A 21962-nucleotide genomic window follows, 5' to 3' on the forward strand; every position below is an offset into this window, starting at 1 on the left:
GGTCTAAATTTGGACCCTTAGACGGAGCAAAAGAAAAAATATTGACATCCATTTTCGTCTAAACTTGCACCAGTATTTAACTGCAGTCAGGCCAGCCTCCACTTTGAAAAACACGGTCAAATCAGCCCTCACGCGGTTTTGTTACGGGCGCATATATGAGGCACTCCGGTAAAGATAGCACGAGAGGACCTTCTTAGAATTGCGAGAACATTTCAAAATAAAAGTGCTCTTTTGTCTCCCACTGATTTGTTAGTTTAATGACATCTTACAATCAATGTTTTAAGACAAGAACCATTTAATTCTTGCTGTGACTTTCAATTGTTTACTTTAACAATTAACAAATTATTCTTACTTTAATTTTAATTGGTAACATTTTTTAAGTATAATTTTGAGGATATTAACACCCCTTCAAATACTACATCGAGGACATAATGTATTACATACAGTATCAAGAAAATCATTTTACCTATAAATACTAAGTTTAGACAGATGTTTAAAGAAAACCTCTAGTTTCCACAGACTCATTCTACTTTAGGGTGACAGGACACCTCCTCATATTGTCCCATATACAATATCAAGACAATAGAAAGCAGACTTTTCCTACTATTGGCACTCAAAATGTCTATTATAAGCTGTTTTTTAAGATTAGACAAATGTTTTTTATGAGTTTAGACAGATGTTTAAAGCAAACTTCTGGTTTCCACAGACTCATTCTACTTCAGGGTGACAGTAAATCACCTCTTATTGTCCCCTATACAATATCAGGACAATAGAAAGCAGAGTTTTCCAACTATTAGCACTCAAAATGTCTATTCTCTGCTGTTTTTTTAAGATTAGACAAATGTTTTTTATGACTTTAGACAGATGTTTAAAGAAAACCTCTGGTTTCCACAGACTCATTCTACTTTAGGGTGACAGGACACCTCATATTGTCCACTTTACAATATCAAGACAATAGAAAGCAGAATTTTCCTACTATAAGCACTCAAAATGTCTATTATATGCTGTTTGTTAAGTTTAGACAGGTGTTTTTTATGACTTTAGACAGATGTTTAAAGAAAACCTCTAGTTTCCACAGACTCATTCTACTATCTTTACCGTAGTGTCTGATATATGCGCCCATAACAAAACCGCGTGAGGGCTGACTTGACCGTGTTTTTCAAAGTGGAGGCTGGCCTGACTGTCAAATACAGACGGACCAAAAAAAGACCACATTTTGACGTCGATATTCGGGCTGAAAGACGGCATGGACGGGCCGACTTGATTTAGCCCCAAAAAAGACGTCAAAATGACGTCTGGTGCTGGGTGGGGAGCGCAACTCTCTACTCTGCCTGAGGGTAGCACATACACCCCAGGAAATGTTCTAAATGAGGAAAAAACACACCTTTCCTCCGGCAAAGACGTTGTTAGAAAGCATCAGGGACTGGTTTAAAGCTGTGAGAGAACAACTGTGAACAATTGTTAAGCCGCGTTGACACTGCGAACTCCTCAAGATACCTCCGGTAAGGATGCTTATAATAATGCGAGTGTTATGCTGACTGTGTCAGTTCCGTTAGTGCGCAAAATACCGTTCATCTAAAACCAAAGACCTTGATTCTTGATGTTTGATACCACATAGACAGGGATTCAGATTGTTTTATGTTGTTTAAAATGCTCATAAAAGATCGCTAATTGCGCTAGCCGCGTGCTATGGAGCGATTTTAGTCTCATTAATTATTCATGCGTAAAACAAGATACACCCCACTGAGCAAAAGTACGTCGAAACGACGTCATTTCAACGTCTTTGTCGGACGTTGAAAAGACGTCCCCTGAGGAGCCAGAATGAAAGTTTTTCTGACGTCTTTTTCTGACGTCTTCTGCACGTCCAAAATTGACGTCGATAGGACGTCTTAACAAAGTTCAAATTTAGTTCAAATGTGGTCATTGAGGACTTATTTTCAACGTCTTATAACGTCAACTGCAGACTCATTTTAGACATTTTAACAAAAATAAGAGACACACTTTGCGTTCAATTAAAACGTATTTATTTAATGGGAAGTCTTTATGTGGTTGTACATTTAAAAACAACGTAAATAAACAGTAATCCATATACCTTAGGACCAATGAACTTTGTGTCCCCCCTCCCTCTCTTGATGGTGCATGCTTTATCAAGTCTCTATTTGGTTGTGTACATTTAAACATTTAAAAATAGAAAACAGTCATTCATATGCTTTGGAACTCTTTAGAAGTCTCTATGTAATTTGTGTGTGTAAAAACCTATAGCATTTAAAAACAATAAATAATAAACTATATTTACATTTATACTGTATTATATACTATCCATGTTTTAGAACTCTTTATTTTTATTGTGTGTGTCCCCTCCTTCCAATCTTGATGCATGCTTCAGTTGTCCGGGGTTTTTTTTCTAATCTCCTCCGTCGCATTCCTTGCTCCACTTCATTACTGGAGCTGTAAAAGTAGAAAGACAAAAAATATAAATATGCAAAGGCAGCCTGTAGTCATTTACAAAGTACACATTTACATTATAAGAAAATTGTGCTTTTTGTTCTGCAATTGTACATTTTGCACTGAGCAAATCCATTATGGATTGAAACATCTGACCTTTTGCACATTTTGTCATGGTCTGTGCTTACCTAGAATTGCTCTGTCAATGCATGTCATCTCCAGAGCCATCTTGTCTTTTTTCCCTTTATATTAAAACGGGCCATGAGACAGTTACTGAAGATCCTGGAAGAAATTCAGTTACAAGTTTAGGTCAAAATTTTAATCATTGAAATTTGGATCATTGAATATGGGTTTAAAGGAATAGTTTACCCAAAAAATTTAAATTTCCCATAATTTACTAATCCTCAAGCCATCCTAGGTGTACATGCCTTTCAATCTTTCAATAGATCCTCTTTTCTTAGCTTTGTAATGGCAGTAAATGGTGCCTGAGTTTTTGAAAGTGGAAGTGCAGAAGATTGAGCTAAACAAAATGGCATTCCCAAATAAGAAGTCTTTAAAAAATCTTTTAAAAAAACAAATGTCATAAGAAAAGAGGATCTTCATTTTTTTATTTTAGCACAATTAGTTTGAACCGGAGTACATCAAATAGTAACTCCAGGAGATGGAGGAGAATGCACGTCTGAAAGAAGGCATGACTATATACACTCCTACACGAGATGGATGCCTTCTAGCCAATCAGAATCAACGATTCAGACGGATCCATGGTATAAGAGTGAGATATCACAAACAGCAATATTAATAAAAAATGTATTCAGTTGTCTTTGAGGTTAATCAAAACATGTACTTACTAAGTCAAAGACGTTGGGCTGGGTGTATGTAGCTTCTGTTGACACAAGCAAAAGGGAGAAAAAGAAGAAACATGAATGGGAGTGAGAAATTTTAATTGTCTTTGGGAATTAATACGCATTAAGTTTTTATTGATCATTAATAATAAATTAATCAATAATTAACTGCATGTTAAGAACAAGGCAAATCAGAAATACAAGAGTGACTGTTTGATTGATCACTTACAAAAAATCAGAGGGCAAATGACACTGAAAAAAAACCCAGAGAAGACAATTAATTTTACAGGGTAAAGTGAATATAAGGAATATTGGCAACTCTTATTAAGTGCTTTTTAATTAGCTGAAAAACTGAAACATTTGCTCTAAACCGTGTGTAAATAAAACTTGCGGGTTTTGTGCCGTGTTTTGGTTTATAAACCATTGCATATCTTTATTAAGAGCAGATTGCCTAAATTCAGTCGAGCCCAAAAGCAACATAACAGGAAATGTTTTTGAGGACAAACATTAAATAAATGTCATAGACAGTGATGCTTAATTTAAAAAATATTAAATAGTTGTATCAAACTTAATAAACATTAAAGTTACTGAACATGGAAAACTGTTGTTTGTTATCTTTATTAAAAACTAATAAAAAACGTGACAAATAAGGTGAAAATGAACCTTAACATTTTATTAAGCAATAGGCCTACATGAAGCCACAGTGTGAGATTACCGTTATGTCAAATGGCCGCGACAGTGCTGTCAGACGCAGGTTATATTACGTCTGTGTCCGAAATCCTTCACTCAATTTCATTCACTTCTTCCCCATATAGTGGACTGAAATGTCAATCGCTGTATAGGGAATAGTGAAGGAGTCTGCGGTTTCAGACACGTATCTTCGGTGTGCCCGTGGCGCTTATTTGGAGTGCTTGCGCGACAGCGCCCTCTGACTTTCGAATGTGGCGGCATTAAACCGTAAATCGTTGAAAAACTGAAGAATCGCACGGTTAATCCTCACAGCCCTTATCAACACAACATGTTGCTCAGATGCAGTTAACTGTGAATTAGCTCAAACTTGATTTTATGCCCAGTCACATATGCTTTAACAGAAGAGCTTACTCGGATTTGTATAGCTGCCCCATTAGCGCAAATGGTGTAACACACTGTAACAACGACTTTAACGACAAACGGTAACGTTAGACGGACAATCAGTTTGTTAGAAATCCAACTAAACTTGGCATTTAACGGAAAAGACAGTTCATCGATTGTATAGCCGTTCACTAGTGAAGTTTCGCTGCGTGTAATCGGTGACGATCAAACAGTTCCCCCTCAGACTAAGAGAGAAAAACGAACAATCACCCTCTATCCTGAAATAAGTTAACTTTATCATTTACAGTCTTGGTATGTGTAGATGTCATTTTAGTGGACTTGAGTTAAAAAAATCTAAATAAAATGGTTAACGTCAAGTTTAAAAGAACTTTACCTCAACAACACTTGCAGTACTGGTGATGTCCACTCAGTCAGTCCGTGCGCGAGCTGCCTGGTTTCGCGGGCATTTGTCAAATTTATATATTTTAAAAAGTAAACTTATATACACCTTCTTTCAACCTAAGCATTTATCTAACGCCTACTTAATTATTATTTAAAAATAGTGTGTTTTTCTAATGTTATATTTGCCAATGGATGTCAGCAGTTTTGCACGTCCACAGACCCCCCCCCTAGCTATACGTAAATATTGAACTTAATATCTACGTCAAAGAGGGGTCGTTGTCCGACGTCCAGATACTGACCAGATTTGCATGTCGTGTAGACGTACAGATATGGTCCTGGACAGACCGACTTAATATAGACATGATCTGCACGTCTGGCAGACGTCACCTGTTTGTTGGGACACATGCGTAAACAGTTTCGCATGCATAAAACCTAATTTACGTGCACATAGTATATATTTACATTTACGAAAAGCAATTCACGTGCGTAAAACAAAACTATTTTCTCATAAAGTACGTTTCGCAAACATACAACTGCGCACAAAACTTTCGAAAAGTTAAAATGTACACGTTTGTATTGTTATGCGAATGTACAAATCGTCACACACGTGTGAATCGCCTTGGACGTGTGTGTGTGTTTTTTGAGACTCTCCTGGCAACGCACTTGGGTTGTTTTACTCTTTAGCCAATCAGATTCAAGCTTACCATTCAACCAATCACAACCCGCTGAGGGCGCAGGACTCGAGGAAAAAGGCTCTGCGCAGCTTTTGTGCAGGCGGCACATAGTTTGTTTTGTAGGCTAACGTTACATAGTTTAACCGTTCACGGAGAGTCTGTTTTTATGTTTTTAAACGTTGCTTACGTTACCATTACGATATGTGTTTATGTCAGAAAGCCTGCCTTAGGAACTAAAGTGTTTTTAGTGTTTCCCAGACGGACCAGTATTAGTGTGACCTATCAGTAAAGGTTTCATCCTTTGTTCATGTGGCTGCTCCTTTTCCGTAATGTGTTCATTTATTTGCACAATGTTGAAATCAGTATTATGTATGCTATTGCTGTTTCGAATGTTTACATTGTTTGTATTGTTCCGCTTTAGCGGTTATTTGCGGACGTGATTGCCGCGATGTTTCTAATCTAACGCTACATGTAGCTGCTACAACTGGGTTTGCACATTACTACTTGTGATAAGATATTACCCTAAATATTATTATATGTGGTGTTCATTGTATTAGGGTTCAGGTGGAGATGTAGGTTATACATTTGTACTGTGCATATTTGCATTATAAGCGCTATTGGCTTTGCCAACAATGTTAGCGATGGTTATTGATATTTTGTAATTGTTATTATTTCTCTTGTTCCTTTGTAGAACAAACCCACATGTTCAATCATAGTGGCAACAGGAATAAATAGGATTGCCAAACAAAGCCGCAATGTCTTCCTTCACTCTTGATTCTTTGACCGGAATCTGGTTCATACTTGGCCACCTCAACCAGTTAAATTCTTAGAGTAGTATAGTTCACTACTTGACAGTTTATGTGGTTGCCAATCCAAAATAATAGAGTTGTTACATGAACATGTTTTTGGTTACATGTGGAATAGAGTGTTTTTATCGACTGCAAATCTTCAGTTTCCTCCCATTTTGCGATTCATTGCTGTATCATGTCTATTTACCTTACCGTGTTTCTATCTGAGGTCAGTAGTATTGTCAAAGACGCTTTGTGTCGTTTTTATTAAAATCTGATAATACTAGTTAACTTTAAATGTAGTAATTTATTAGTATGTGTCTATATAGGCTAATATATCTATCAGTAAAATAATCCCTTCAATGGCGTTTACAGAAGCGAATAAGGACTTCGCTATGTATGTATGTATAACTAACTATATTCATTTACATGAAGAAAGAACTACAAAGTCAGGGGAAACATTAGAGTATTTCAAACTGACTTGACAGAACACATAGTGAAATGAGACCAGGTGGACAGCAGCGAAGTAAATTGAGTAATGTATTTTATTTAAAAGTAAAAAATATAAGAAATTGTACCCACGAAGCTGCGCAAGCGTGGAAAAGATCGTAATGTGATTAACGTGCGGTGAGGGTGATGCGTCATTTCTGTTGTATTTGAGCCAAACTGCACTAAAGTTGCGCAGAGCCGTTTCCTCGAGTCCTGCACCCTCAGTGGGTTGTGATTGGTTGCATGGTAAGCTTGAATCTGATTGGCTAAAGAGTACGACAACCCAAGTGCGTTGCCAGGAGAGTCTCAAAAAACACACACACACGTCCAAGGCGATTCACACGTGTGTGACGATTTGTACATTCGCATAACAATACAAACGTGTACATTTTAACTTTTCGAAAGTTTTGTGCGCAGTTGTATGTTTGCGAAACGTACTTTATGAGAAAATAGTTTTGTTTTACGCACGTGAATTGCTTTTCGTAAATGTAAATATATACTATGTGCACGTAAATTAGGTTTTATGCATGCGAAACTGTTTACGCATGTGTGTATCTTGTTTTACGCATGAATAATTAATGAGACTAAAATCGCTCCATACGTGCTAACGTTTAACAATTAAATGTGAATTTGTTAAGATTTGAGCTCTGCTGCTCGCTCAGCTAAGCTAGTCACCACTGTAACAGATTTATTATATTATTCATACCGCTAAATGTGCCTTTATACTCTGTTCTTTTGACTTATTTATCCTCTTGTTGTCATAGCCTATGTAAAATAAAGGTGATTTAGTTCATTTAATTGCCAATATACATGTTTGATATGTAGGCTATATGAGGAACTCATCTTAACTGTTAAAAAGAATAAATATATTAAAACGTTTTGTTTAAAACCTTAAAGAACATAAAAATCTTGTTTCAGAAATCTCATGTTTTATTTCTTTACTGTGAGATAGAAGTACATGATTGATTGTTGTTCATTGGAAATGACCATATTGTGTGGTGTGATGTGTACCTATTCATTTACATAATGATTAGAGTATCTATATCCTTTACAATTGGTTATATTTGATCTGACATTTGAATGGAGATAAGTTGATCGGATTTGAACAGAAATGAGGCAACAGTAACTAGAGGGATAGATCATCTGAATCTGACCCTGGTGGACAGTGGCGAGCCAACCGCAGAAGTCAGAGAACGGACCAAGAGCCTGGGGTTGCCCAGCCGTGGCATCTTTGGAACCATCATCATCCCATGCCTTCGTTTGAAACACAGATAAGAACACACGTAAACCTACCGGGGTAGTGAAAAGAACATACCTACTCCAAGAAAACCAAACACACACACCAAGAACTTTCATGGACTCTTTCTTCGTTTAACATTGTTTATTTGGGGTTTTTATTTTGCGCTTGTGCACTCAGGAAGCCGGCTTAGGTAGGCAGGGATTGTATAACTGTCTTTAATTTTGTGTAATACATTTCTAAACCTTACCTTTTTTGTGGTATTTGTTCTTTGCTGACTTTGTTACTAATTCAGGCTCTGTAGTCGTACGTAGAATATTCTGATATTAGCCCTTTTTTCAATTTATAGCTAATTCAATTAGTTATCGGCAGGGCCAGATGGAATCCGCGAATAGTACCGTGTATTTGATTGAGTACGCATCAAGTACTCTGCTGTTTAGGGTTAAAATCTGACGATTTTATGGCGTGATCGATTCCGAAGACATCCACAGTCTACTTCTCAAGCTAATCTTATAGATCGTGTTCGTTTCTAGAGTAGGCTACAGAACAAGCAAATTTTACCTCACGCAAAGCAAAAACCACAAATTAAGCAGCCTAAATGTCCACACGACATGGTTGTCGTGTTCGTATTGCATCACGTCTTTTTTTTGATAAAAGCAAGCTTAGCCTACACATTATACTTGGGTTTAAGAAGCGCTGCGTAATCAGACGCAGCAAACTCACACACAACAATGCAATGAGCGAACAAGTTTTTTAAAGCGCTTATGTTTTTTTCCACATTAATTCCTTTCTTCTTCATCTTGTGCTGAAACAGTAGCACTGAAAGATCCATTAAAGTAGTCAAAAACATGACTGAGATCATCATAGTTAAAAGCTGTGAACAGCGCAGTTTACATTTATGATCATCATTATAAAAAGATGTCATTTTGCATGTAAAATGTATATTAGAAATAAACAAGTAGGTCTATATTCAATAATGGTGTTATAAAACATGTTCATAACGTTTTTATTAAGGTTTAATTGCAATTTTGACAGCTGATTTGTAAATACTTTTTATTTTGTAAAGTTTAAAGGCCCATTCTCTCAAATCTTTTAACACATTTTTTTTAAACTTATTACACATTTTAAACTATTTAAAAACTATTCGGCAGATTAAGAAAAAAATTATGCGCAGAATTAACAAAAAAGTCTGCAGATTCCGTCTGGCCCTGGTTGTCGGTTACACTAACCTTAGGCAAGAGGGTTACATTTAGCTTGTATGGTGCCCTGGGAAAAACCTCTTTAAAACTTTATTACAAATGAACAAAGATTTGTTAAGAGACTAAATTCTCTAATGTTCACCAAGGTCTTAACTTTCGTAAACCTTACTCTACACCAGAAATCTGCTCAGCAGTGTTGCCAACTTAGCGCCTTTGTCGCTATATTTAGCAAGTGTTCAGACCCCTCTAGCGACACATTTTAAAATAGAGACTAGCGACAAATCTAACTCCTTTTTCTGGTGTTATTGGAGCCTTTTGGAGACTCTCTGACGTGAAAGCACATATCGTTCTTAATCTTCACAACGAGTTAACGGGTGCTGCCGTGAGCTGCATATGGAAAGCCAATGGGGTCAGAATTACGGCATAGATTTAAAATTGTATTTGCGGCGCAAAAAAAGGCGTCCCGATTCCAAACGCCGTCCATAATGCTGTATTTAACGGCGTTTTAAGGTGCCCGAAAAGCGCCCATTTTTTGCGCCTCTGTTTTGCAATATGACGGCGTCAAAAACGCTGTTTTGGTTGCACAGAGCGCACATCATTTACAGCGTTTTGTTTGTTGTATAATGAGCCCCTCCCACTGATTTCCACAGCCAATAAGTTTGCACTGCTCTCACCCAATCACTGGTGAGCTGAGCCAGACCAGACCAATTTTACCCACCAGTGGAACAATCATGGCTTACGAACTGAGAGACACCGGTCCCCGCTGCAAATCTTTGTGCATGGTTGCCTGGCACAATAGAGACTGCCCAGCACAGCCGTGCAGGACATTTTAATTTCAAGTCCCCCAGACTCCAGTGGAGTTGTGAGAGATACAGAAGATAGTGGTGGGGGGCATTCTCCATTCGTAGTGGCACCTCGTGTGCATTGGCATGACAGAGTTGCAGTCCCTCCAAATCAGTTTTCTCTGACTGATGATGAGATGCAGCAGCTCACAGAACAAATCGATACATTTGGAGGCCCTCGAGAGGATTTGGGAATCAATGTTCTCAAAGATGTTTTGTCTTTTGTGGGAGAACTAAGAACTTAAGTTTCCCCAGTAACCACTGATTGCTCTGCAGTAATGTGCCACTGTAAAAAACTACTTAAGTCGCTTTGGATAAAGAGAGTGTGTGTGTTGTGTGTGTGTGTGTGAGAGAGATAGTGCGTGTGTGTGTGTGAGAGAGAGTGCGCGTGTGTGTGTGTGTGTGTGAGAGAGTGCGCGTGTGTGTGTGTGTGTGAGAGAGTGCGCGCGTGTGTGTGTGAGAGAGTGCGCGTGTGTGTGAGAGAGTGCGCGTGTGTGTGTGAGAGAGAGTGCGTGTGTGTGTGAGAGAGAGTGCGTGTGTGTGTGTGAGAGAGTGCGCGTGTGTGAGAGAGTGCGCGTGTGTGTGAGAGAGTGCGTGTGTGTGTGAGAGCGTGCGCGTGTGTGTGAGAGCGTGCGCGTGTGTGTGAGAGAATGCGCGTGTGTGTGCATATTTTTATATCCTGGTGGTGACTTAAACCTGAATACACAACACATGGGGACTTGTGTTACTGTGGGGAGCAACATTGAGGTACATAACGATAATTGTTAAAAATCTAAAAATGCTAAATGTTTTCTACGAACATTAGGTTTAGGTGTATGGTTGGGGATAGGGAATAGGGAATAGAATATACAGTTGGACGGTATAAACATCATTAAGCCAATGGAAAACCCCCACCGGTGTTTGTGTGTGTGTGGGGGGGAGCTGTAAAACTTAAAATAATATGTATTTTTTATAACCTGTAATCACATGCATCAGTAAACAACTGTATATTTGAATTACATAACATTGTTACTTTTTATTTAGTGTAATCATAAAGGATTGTAAAGAGCAGTATTAAACATTAACATAACAATTGTAAATCATTAAAACATGTTTTAATTCTAGAACAATTAATGCCGATAACTGGAGATACAACTGGCGATTTTGTCTATATTACACCAAAAGTGGGTGATTGCAAAATACCACTTTGCATGTTTTCTCTGAAAAGTTTATAGCTCTGATGAATTGGCAGCCTTAAAACGATGCTGCAGGTATTCGCCTCCGGGATAATTCTGAAAGCCTCATTTTCCTGTGGGTGCAGGAACTCTAATTTGGGTTCTACTGGAAACCCATGCCTGGGAATAGCAGTGCACCCAGATGCAAATGATAGTATTTTGTCCAAGGTGAGTGGATATGTACTTCCTTCTAAAAAAAAAATGGACACAGAGGAAAGGCCATGACCATTTTGCAGATGAATAATGCCCATAAAATATTTGTTTAATAATGCCCATAATGTTTTATGGAGACATTCCATAGAATGGACGTAATGTTTTTTCTTTCTCAAGACTAAATAAGTAAAATCAGGACACAATATGGTGTATTCATAAGAAGCATTTTCCGTAGTCATTTTGTTTCACCTATATTTGACATTTTGCACTGCATTAAATTACATTTTAGCATTAATGGAAATATCTGTAAAATAAAAGAAAATGTACTGGTAATTTTCTGCCAGTACGATCTGTTTTTACAGGATTTTTTACGGGAGTGTATGTAATTACGTCTAATAAGGCCTACAATTCGGAGCAATGGGATCGGTAGGATTAACAACTATCTTTGTGCAAATGGAATTTTTCCGACAAATTATTCAATCAGCGATGAGAAATCCATCACGATAACCACCAGACTAACATCATATACGTAAGCAAAACACTTTATGTAATAAGCAGGAATGGGATTGGTTGGCCTATATACAGCTGCTGTGTAACCTTAAATTACCAAAGAGAAAAAAAAATCTTCAGAAAGCAAGCAATGATTTGTTTAATGTTAACAAACATGGGCACATAGTAAAATCCTGTAAAATGATCAGTGGTAAATTGGTCTGGTCTGGCTCAGCTCACCAGTGATTGGGTGAGAGCAGTGCAAACTTATTAGCTGTGGAAATCAGTGGGAGGGGCTCATTATACAACAAACAAAACACCGTAAATGGCGCGCGCTCTGTGCAACCGAAATGACAGCAGCGCAAAAAGCGGCGCTTTTCGGGCAGCTTAAAACGGCGTTAAATGCGGCGCTTTGCGCGCGGTTTTTAAAAAACGGCGTTCAGATGTAAACGCGTTTAATCAATGCCGTAATTCTGACCCCATTGGCTTTCCATAGCCGCACGCGCTAAAGCAGGCGGCCCAGTCCTCGCGAAGCAGCCCCTCCCCCAGCTGCAGGAGATTTTCACCCCTCCGCGTCCAGACTGCAAAGTATCACGCGTTTGTGCAGGAAGCCGCCGTTTAAATCACTGCACACAAATTATTCACTGCATTTTATTGACTAGCACAACCTCAATCACTATACTACTCTCTTCCACTGTGTGTGTGCCTCTCTGTGACAAACTAAATTAGCTTGCTAGCTCATCATGTCTCAGTCTTAATTTTGTTAATCTAGATTGTGTAAGCATTTAGTTTTTAAATGTTATGGTTAAAACATTTCTATATTTTACTGTGACTTGTTGTAGCCTCCTAAATGAACCATAAGGTTAACCAAACATAAGAAAAAAAATGTATGGTTTTCATGTTTTACTATGTCTTGTTGTAGGTTAAAAACCAAGCTAAAATAAAATAAAATAAATAAAAAAATAAAATAAAAAAGGAACAAAATAAATAAGTAACTCCGCCAGAGTGTCTCTTTTGTGTCACTTTTGCCGGTACCAAGCCCGGATAAAGTAGGAGGGTTGGAATTGTGACGTAAAAAATCCTCTCTCCTTCATCGTCCATCACAATTACATGCACAATGCACGTGGTCAATTATGCAAAGTATGCGATGACATCATTTGGCGACTTTTAGGACAGCCAATAGCTACTTTCCTTACATTTGGCAACACTGCTGCTCAGCATGGTTAATACCGATCAAAGTAGGACCAGGCATTAGCAAGCAAGATAGACTTCATGCAGGCCCACAAAAACCGACAGTCGACTTTTAGCCTTTTACATCATTTGCAATTCTCAATAATTGTCTGATGCTGAGGTACAGTCACAGTGCATTTTCATTAGACAATCTAATGATACATTTAAATAGAAACATTTAACCGTGAAACCATCTATATGTACACAATTCAGCCTCTAAAGTCTTCACTGGCCCTCACTGCCTCATATTACTTCTCTGCTTCAGATTTCCTAGCCGCCTGTAGCTTCTTACATTATCTTGGCTGTAAATTATCCCACTCCAAAAGTCTGTCTTATTTGCTACTCTCGTATCGTAACTTGGTCTTAGTCTGTACCTAGATTCTGTTTGTTTACATCATTTTGTGTTCATTTTTCTTCTCTATGTCAAATTTGACCTAATCTTATTGGTGCTAATTTCACTCTGTTGCTGTTATTTTGGCATACTATAGTTATACCAATTAATAAAACTATGATTGTTTGAGCTTGGGAAAAGCGCTGTATAAATAAAAGATGTGGTGTTTTTTTAACCAGCAGGAAGCAGAAGCAACACCAAGATAGGATATCTTTTAGGTTGTTTTTGTGAAAATGGAAGGCGGTCCAGCGAGCTATGAGGAAGCCTTTATGAAGTCGAAGGAAACTGTTCGTCGCTTATCTCTAATCAGTGTTCAAGGTGTACCTCTCAAAAGTCAAATTGTGAACAACTTGGATTCAATTTTGCAATTCTGCCCTGACCCATCTGACCTGCTTATTGCTACCTACCCTAAAGCAGGTAAGGACAATATGTGTAATTTTTTGAGATACATACTGACTACCTAACTGTAAAAATATATTAAGGTTTACAGCATTTGGAGAGGATCACTAACACCTCATTAAAATCACATCATTAATTAGTAGTATTCTTCACGTGATATACAATTTGAAGACATAATTGTAAAAGACAAATTTTTCTTCATTCCGGTTTCTCATAAACGTTAAAGATCCACATTATCCCGAATATTTAGGCACTAATGCTGACATTTACTTTCTACAGTCTTGACTCGACTAACTCACCATTTGTGTCGCCCCTTGTTTCCAAAATGTGTGTACGCATGGGTCCTCCCGTAAAGTTTACTTTTAATAGATCACAACCTTTGTGTGGAAAGTGTCGTAGCGTTTATAAATAAGACCCCTGAACAACCACCAGGTAAGCCCAATTTCTGTCAAAATTAAACCTGGTTTGTAATAAACACTAGTTTCTGTTAGAAGAACAAGGCCTTGTTATGCCAGATTCACATTTTGCGTCTTTTCCGCACGCATATTCATTATTTAAGTGTAGGCGGCAAGCGCAAATAGGTTGGGGGGGAAATGACTGGGGTCATTAGAAGAGAGAAAGAGGTGTGGCTCGCGTTTTCCACTCAGTATAAGAAGCAAAATGTGTAAAAAAAGTCTCGCGCCATTCCATTACAAGGAAACAGCTTCACATACCAGAATAACAACCACAGAAAACCAAATAAAAATAAATTTTATTTATCAGCGATATCAAACATAAACATGATAACAGAAAAGTTTTATGTTCTCAGTTTGTGTATGCCTTGAGCCACGTGTTTCTATAAAATAAACAAGCTTAACGTGAGACTATTGCTTTCACTGGTGCTTGTTCTTTTAACATTAGCTAATGTTTATTAAAATTAAGGTTTAATGGATACTTTGTTTCGGTAGGCTTTGTTAAGCTGATTTTATAATGGATGATCGGACTCGTTCTTTTAACAGCAGCTAGTGTTTATGACAAGGCGTGACAGAAGGACCTAGGTGTCTAAAAGAGCAAGCGGCGCACTCTGAATAAGACACTTCACAGACTCCCACTAAGAATGTGGACGAAGAAGCGCATCCTTACATCCATCCGACATCAGGATTGGTTTTGTGGCTATCGACCTTTATTTTTTTATGTCTCGATTCTCCTGCGGCACAGTTTCTTCGTTACAGAGAATGCCTCTCAGGTTCCTCAGCACAAAAGGTGAATGAATGGGCACGCCATCTTCCTTTTATATTTGTATGCACAGGTTGGAGACTGGCATGGTACACAATTCCTGGAAGCTGAAAACAGTTCTTGAATGGCCAGCATACTCACCGGACATGTCACCCATTAAGCATGTTAGGGATGCTCTGTATCGGCGTAAACAACAGCGTGTTCTAGTTCATGCCAATATCTAGCAACTTCGCACAGCCATTGAAGAGGAGTGGACCAACATTCCACAGGCCACAATCAACAACCTGATCAACTCTATGCGAAGGAGATGTGTTGCACAACATGAGGCAAATTGTGGTCACACCAGATACTGGGTCGTGCCCCAGACTCTCCTTCAACTGAGCCCGAGCAGCTTCTCCCCCGGCTTTGTTCCAGCACGCAGCTCCCGCTGACGCCTTAACGGTCCTCAACAGCGCAAGCCGGCCCAGCAGCACGAGAACAGCCCTACTTCCATCTCCTCTCCATCCCAGCAGACATAACTCCCCACAGGGATCTACACCTCTACCATGCGCTTCCTCAGGAATCACTGCCCTAGCAGAAACCTGAATCCCTAATAGGAAAAGCAAAGCATCGCTCCAATGGGTGCCAGCATTTACCGCAGCCTCGTCCGCTCCAACAGGTGCCCGCACCATTGCCCTCCGCCACGTAGCAAGCAATGCTCCAGCAGGAAACAGAATCTCTATCCTATGCCACTGAAGCAGATACCCCTTTCACAGGAACCTCCATATTCCCCCAGCTACCGCAGCAGCTCTAACACCATCAGGGCCTTACTACTCTATCAGCACGAGAGAAGCTTTCTCCAAATAGACAAGCCGTCTTACCTGCATTTCTCTAAACATTCTCCAAGCATCCCTCCACCACCCCGGCTCCTCACCACAAGCCTGTTTTGTGCCCGCAGGACAACGGGCGGAGAACTCTTGGTTCGGGCTAATACCGCCCTCGGAGCCCTCTCCCCGGACAAGGGCAGAGTAATCCGCGTTCGGAAGAATCTACCTAGCTTGGAGCCCTCTGCCCGGACTGCACTCCAAATACGCATCCCTTCTTATCCTACTTTATAATTTTGTAGATGCATAGGCAAACTCGTTAATCAGTATCTTGATATGCCACACCAGTGAGGTGGATGGATTATCTCGACACAGATTTAGACAGATTTGTGATCAATATTTGAGAGAAATAGGCCTTTTGTGTACATAGAAAAGGTCTTAGATTATTGAGTTCAGCTCATGAAAAATGGGGGCAAAAACAAAACCGTTACGTTTATAATTTTGTTCAGTCTATATGACCACTACATTATTACATTAAATGGAATGCTGGTTGCCACTTAAAACATTCTGAAGGGAACTAATTTGTATTCCTTTGTATAGTGCTTGATGTAGTATCATCTTTGGTTTAAGGTACAACCTGGGTTCAGGAGATTGTGGATCTTTTGCTAAACAATGGAGATGCTGATGCATGCAAGAGAGCACCCATGATTGTTCGTAGTCCTTTCTTGGACAGCTGCATTTCTCCACCCTTACCATCAGGTACTATCATAACATAATTTAAAGCAGCTATCAAAACAAATAGCCTACTCTTGAAGGGATAGTTCACCCCAATATTTTGTCATCATTTACTTAGCCTCTTGTCATATCAATGACTTTTCTTTCACAGAACACAAAACAAGGTTGTTGGTACCGAACAATAGTCGTAACTGTTTATTTAAATTGTCTACAAGTCAATGGGTAGTGCCATTGTCCCGTTACCAATATTCTGTAAAATATTTTCTTTTGTGTTCTGCATAAGAAAGAAAGCAATTCAGGTTGGAACTAACAAGATAAATGATGGTAAAGTTTACCAATAATTAAAATTATTTCTTTAAACTGTTAAACACAGATTTTTTGTTCAATTAACATCAATTAATCTAAAACAATGGAGATCATACATGCACACATTGTCCGCATTGTGGCCCATATCTGCAAACCACAAAGCCTTTAAAGAGCGCTTTCCCGAAATTTGGAGAAACAAAAGTTTTTGCAAGATGTTTTGATGCTTTCAAACAAAACATTGTTCCTGTTGCCCGAGTGCAGTTAAGTTTGGACTGAAGATTGTTATGAAAAGTTATATTCTGTATGCGAAATGCACTTTTCTGTGCATGTTTAGTACCTTGTTGTCATGTAACCGTATCCACTGAACTCAGTAAATTGTGGCAAATAAACCTGATGACCCATGTGCTCAAAGAGAAAAGATCCTGACACCAGAAAGAAGAATCAATGAAAGAACAAGCCTCCCTCATATTCAAAAGAGAACACAGTACTATAACAATCCCATTACAACAAACTTAACTGAAGCATGATATTTATCTGAAGTGTTCCTAAAAGTGTATACATACTTCACCCTGGACTGCAAGATACATAACATGGGAAATACGAATTAACAAAAACTATTAATTAATGGTTCTACCATATGTGTATTTATTTATGTATCATCATTTTACACTTTCTCTTCAATACTAGATTTTCTTTGTGTGCTAATGCATATATTTATATTTCTACAATAAACATACATTTTCTGTCATGTCATATTTAGGGCTTGACTTACTCAAAGAAATGAAACCCCCAAGAGTCATCAAGACTCATATGCCCATTCAACTAGTACCTAAAGGATTCTGGGACAATAAATGCAAGGTATGTGGTCAATAAAGATAAGCCTTCACACAAGTCACGTAAGAAACGTAGTTGTAATCTCTGTAGTGCATAAAGGACCATTGGAAAGTCAATAAGGCTACATTTGTTACATTTAGATATTTACATGGACATCAAGTAAGGCAACCAGATCATCTGTCCATCTTTGTTCCCCAGGTCATCTATGTGGCTCGAAATGCTAAAGACAATGTTGTAAGCTACTTCTTCTTTGATCAGATGAATTTAACCCACCCAGAACCTGGCACTTGGGATGGATACATTCAGAAGTTCATGGAGGGACAATGTGAGAGAAAACAACACAATTATTCACTCTCTATAACTTCAAGTATAACTAGTTCTATTTATTTATCTAACAAATGGATATAATGCTAGAATCCTTACTACGCTTTGCAACCTTGTCTCATAGGAAATACGTAGGTACCTCTGTTCACTTTTTGCAGTGCCACAAAATACTGGGGGCGCTAAAGAGAAGAACTGTATTGGTCCACAATAGAGTGTGTTTCAGTGTCACGATATGTCTCTGAAACGATTTAATAAATACTTATTATTTGTACTTTAATATATATTTTAGATCAGCTAACTCCACCCCTAAACCTAAAACTGCACTTCTTAAACACATCAACACGCAACAAGGACATAGAAGTCAGACAGGGGTATTCATTGCAAACACTGACCAAAAACCGTTAAAATCTGATTCAATTCTAAATCATTACACACCAGAATAATATAATATGGTGTTGTTGTAACAGTACTGTTGTACTTATGGCAAGTATTTTGTGGCACTGTAAAAAAAAGTACAGAGGTACTTATTTCCTTTAAGACCGTGTTGACGTTTTGTGTTCTACAGTGTCTTGGGGCTCTTGGTATGATCATGTGAAAGGTTACTGGAGGGAACGAAAGGAAAGAAATATCCTTTACCTTCTCTATGAGGACATGAAAGAGGTAGTTTTAATGCGGTGTGTTTGTGCTTTTCTTATCTGAAATAAGTTTTTTTTATTTCCTCCTTGTTGGATCAATTTCTCAAAGGATCATATGTTTTTTTTCATTCAACAATTTTTTTGTATACAAACAACATGGCATTACAAAACTGGCCGGTGATTTCAAACGAGAGAAGCCATTCGGCCAGTAATGCAGTGCTAACATTACCCCCTCATGCCGTTTAGCCAGTTAGCTGAACCGTTGCCTCGTGAGAGATTGGGAGATGAGCGAGGACTAGTGTGCCCGTCCTCCCTTAGAGGGTGCAGCTGCCGGGCTACAAAGGTGCTACCTCTACCTCTTCCTCCCAAGGCCACCTCAATAACTCGACTTTACAGCAAACATAAAATAAAATACAGATAACAAATATAATAAAACACAATAAGCACGATAAAACAATAAACAATGTGATTTTTGAGTTATTTAAAAAAAAAAGGAGATTTCTTTTGCAAATAAAATACATTCATATAAAGTATATGTTCAGCTAATTGTAAGTGTTTTGCTTGTCTCATGAACAATTAATAGATATAAGTTGTCTGTCACACTACAGTATAGGGGGCAATTCTTGCTGTTAAAAAAACATTAACTATGACCTTTTCCCCAATAAACTCTTAATTTGTTGCTTCTAAATAGTTAGTAAGGTATTTGTTAGGTTTAGGTTTTGGGTAGGTCTATGAATGTAGGGTACGGTCATGCAGAATAAGAGCTACTTTTAGCCTTAAGATGTTTTGTGAATACGGGCCCAGGGTAAAAAAACCCCCAAAACAACCAATCAAACAAAAAATAACTAAACAAATAATAATTCATTATACAAGGTGCTGCGGTTTTTCTTGTAAATCATATTCTAGAATAATGGAAAAAAGCTTTCTTGCATTTGTGTTCTTTATCACTTCTTGGGCTTTTGTATACATTACAAATTCTCTAGGAAATGCACAAAATGTTGGTTTCATTTTTAAATACTCTGATTTGTGTATATAACATTTTCCAAGCATCAAGATGCTGTTAACCAGAAAGTCATCTATACTATTATTTAATAAAAGTCCATAAACTATGTCTTTTTTAGTGAAGTTTTCAGAGGATCCTATGTTTTCCTTTTTATTTCCCCACCAAGCATCCTGTTCGGGAAATCAAGAAGATTATGCACTACCTTGGTGTGTCGGTTTCTGACGATGTCATAGAAAGGATTGTGGAGCTGACATCTTTCAAAACCATGAAGGATAACCCTATGGCCAACTACACCTTTATTCCAAAGCTCCTGTTTGATCAGTCTGTTTCTCCCTTCATGAGAAAAGGTTCACACATATTTAACTCATCATTTATTTTCCTATATAAGTCAATTGCTCTGTTTTTAACTTTTTTTTGCATTGAAAAAAGTACTTATCTCTTTGACTTGTGGCATATAAAACAGTGCCTTGTGACATGATGCCTAATCTAGTTTGAAACGCCTATCTTTTAGTTATCAAGTAGTGACACAGCAAACGTCTGCACAATCCGTACAATGACTGGCATGTGTTTGTTTTTAATTGCACAGGAGAGGTCGGTGACTGGGTCAACCATTTCACTCCAGCTCAATCCCAGATGTTTGATGAAGACTATGCAAAACAAATGAAAGATGTGGATATTCCGTTCCGCTTTAGCATTTGATTCCTTATTGTTTTTATGCATTTTTAAACACGTAGAAAAAGTAATTCATTTTCATCTGTGGTTTTCAGACTTGCACAGTAATTATGAAACACTGAATATCAGAACAACAGGAGAACACGATAGATAAAAAAAATATTTGTTAATTAATAACACAATGTTTCTGTAACGCTATTTGACACTGTATGGGGCAGATTCCCGGATACTTAAGACTAGTCCTAGACCAAAAAAAACTTTACAGCTGTCTTGACTGAAAACAACTTGCACAGACATATCTTAAAATCAACACGGTGTCACAGGACTCTGTGACTGCAATCTATTAATTCGCGTTCATGGGCACGTTTTGTGTCACCCTGCACATATGTACTGTATATATACAATATATATCACCACAATCTGATGGGAATTTATACCAATTCTACGAGGTATGAATACACACGTGGCTAGCGAATTGAAAGTCGTGCTGACTGACACGAAAAAAGAGGAAGATCCATGTCTATAAACACAAAAATATAGATTCCAAATTTGAGGCTGATTTGTTGTTACTGTTCTACAAACACCAAGATTAAACTGTGGTTTGTAGTAAAAACTGTTAACTTTCCTTATAAATGTTTCCACTGTAAGTGATGTGCAGATATTTTTATAACTGTATTTAACATAATTCAAGACTTATGAATGTATACTAATGTATAACAAATAGTTCAAATTATTAATGGGAGAAAATCATGTGTTTGCATTTTGCTTCCATTATTTAAGACATATCCGTCATGTCATGCACTCTTTAATCTGCATACAATTCTGTGATCGCTTTGTTCTGCATGCTCTTAAAGACTAACAAAAGTATATTTTAAAGAACATTATTGGTTAAAGCTACTGAACGAACACAACTCTCACTGAACTAGACCTTCATCTGAGTCTGAATGGAACAATACCAAGTGCTGCTTATGCCAGTGTCACTTGTGGCAGATCGCCGCGAAGACGCTTGAGTTTCAGTGTTTGACAGTAGCTTCACTCAGACAGTGAAATGCTTGCAAAATAAACTTAGAACTTTGTCGAAAAAATCCATGTGTTCATGTTCTCGTATAGTATACAGACAAGTATACAGAGTGTCATGTTGTCAAATTTGTGCAGTTTATTCACTGGCAGAACAAGCAGAGGACATATTCAAATAGTAGAATTCCACTTTTGTGATTCCGTCCATATTTTCCCCTAAATCGTGCAGGTGCTAGGGCTCTAGATCAATGGACTGGATGCAGCCGGAAAACAAGTTTTAATTGCAAAGCTAAATGAAAACGAAAAAAAAAAGTGCGCCATTAGTTAACCTCGCACACAATCAAACTACAAACGCACTTCACACAAACAAGCAGCGCTGTCTAATGCCCCTGCCTGTATTGCGCACTTGCTACACTATTCAATTTATTCTTAGCACAGATAGATTTTTTCGTAGCATGTGCGACAAATATGACACACTGTACAGCCCTGGGCATGATTGAAAAAATGCTACACAAATCAGTCAGTAATGAGTGCCGCTGTTGCAACGAGTGAA

The 21962-nt window shown here is 38.1% G+C and overlaps 1 protein-coding gene and 1 long non-coding RNA gene across 12 annotated transcripts in view; one reads left to right on the top strand and one right to left on the bottom strand.

The window, feature by feature from the left end:
* LOC306905995 (sulfotransferase 1 family member D1-like) overlaps positions 1 to 21535 on the top strand; it is a 32451-nt gene extending 10916 nt beyond the window's left edge. The window contains exons 2-10 of one of the 11 annotated variants that reach the window (XM_079477034.1): positions 11290 to 11371; positions 11701 to 11885; positions 13649 to 13883; positions 16514 to 16642; positions 17685 to 17782; positions 17957 to 18083; positions 18648 to 18742; positions 19887 to 20067; positions 20307 to 21535. In XM_079477034.1, coding sequence (XP_079333160.1) covers positions 13700 to 13883; positions 16514 to 16642; positions 17685 to 17782; positions 17957 to 18083; positions 18648 to 18742; positions 19887 to 20067; positions 20307 to 20419 — 927 coding nt within the window. In that variant the 5' untranslated portion in view covers positions 11290 to 11371; positions 11701 to 11885; positions 13649 to 13699 and the 3' untranslated portion in view covers positions 20420 to 21535. Of the gene's footprint in view, positions 1 to 1096; positions 1503 to 10571; positions 13884 to 16513; positions 16643 to 17684; positions 17783 to 17956; positions 18084 to 18647; positions 18743 to 19886; positions 20068 to 20306 lie in introns of those variants that run through there. The other 10 variants (XM_079477033.1, XM_079477029.1, XM_079477032.1 and 7 more) reach the window with 10 other exon arrangements.
* LOC306905997 lies at positions 2058 to 4964 on the bottom strand. The gene is made up of 4 exons (XR_013787795.1): positions 4753 to 4964; positions 3294 to 3328; positions 2634 to 2727; positions 2058 to 2448 (listed from the first exon to the last, which is right to left on the bottom strand). It is a non-coding gene; the product is annotated as an uncharacterized lncRNA (long non-coding RNA).
* Positions 21536 to 21962: the final 427 nt, after the last annotated feature.

The sequence above is a fragment of the Barbatula barbatula genome (assembly GCF_947034865.1).
Source record: "Barbatula barbatula genome assembly, chromosome: 16".
Classification (NCBI taxonomy): Eukaryota; Metazoa; Chordata; class Actinopteri; order Cypriniformes; family Nemacheilidae; genus Barbatula; species Barbatula barbatula.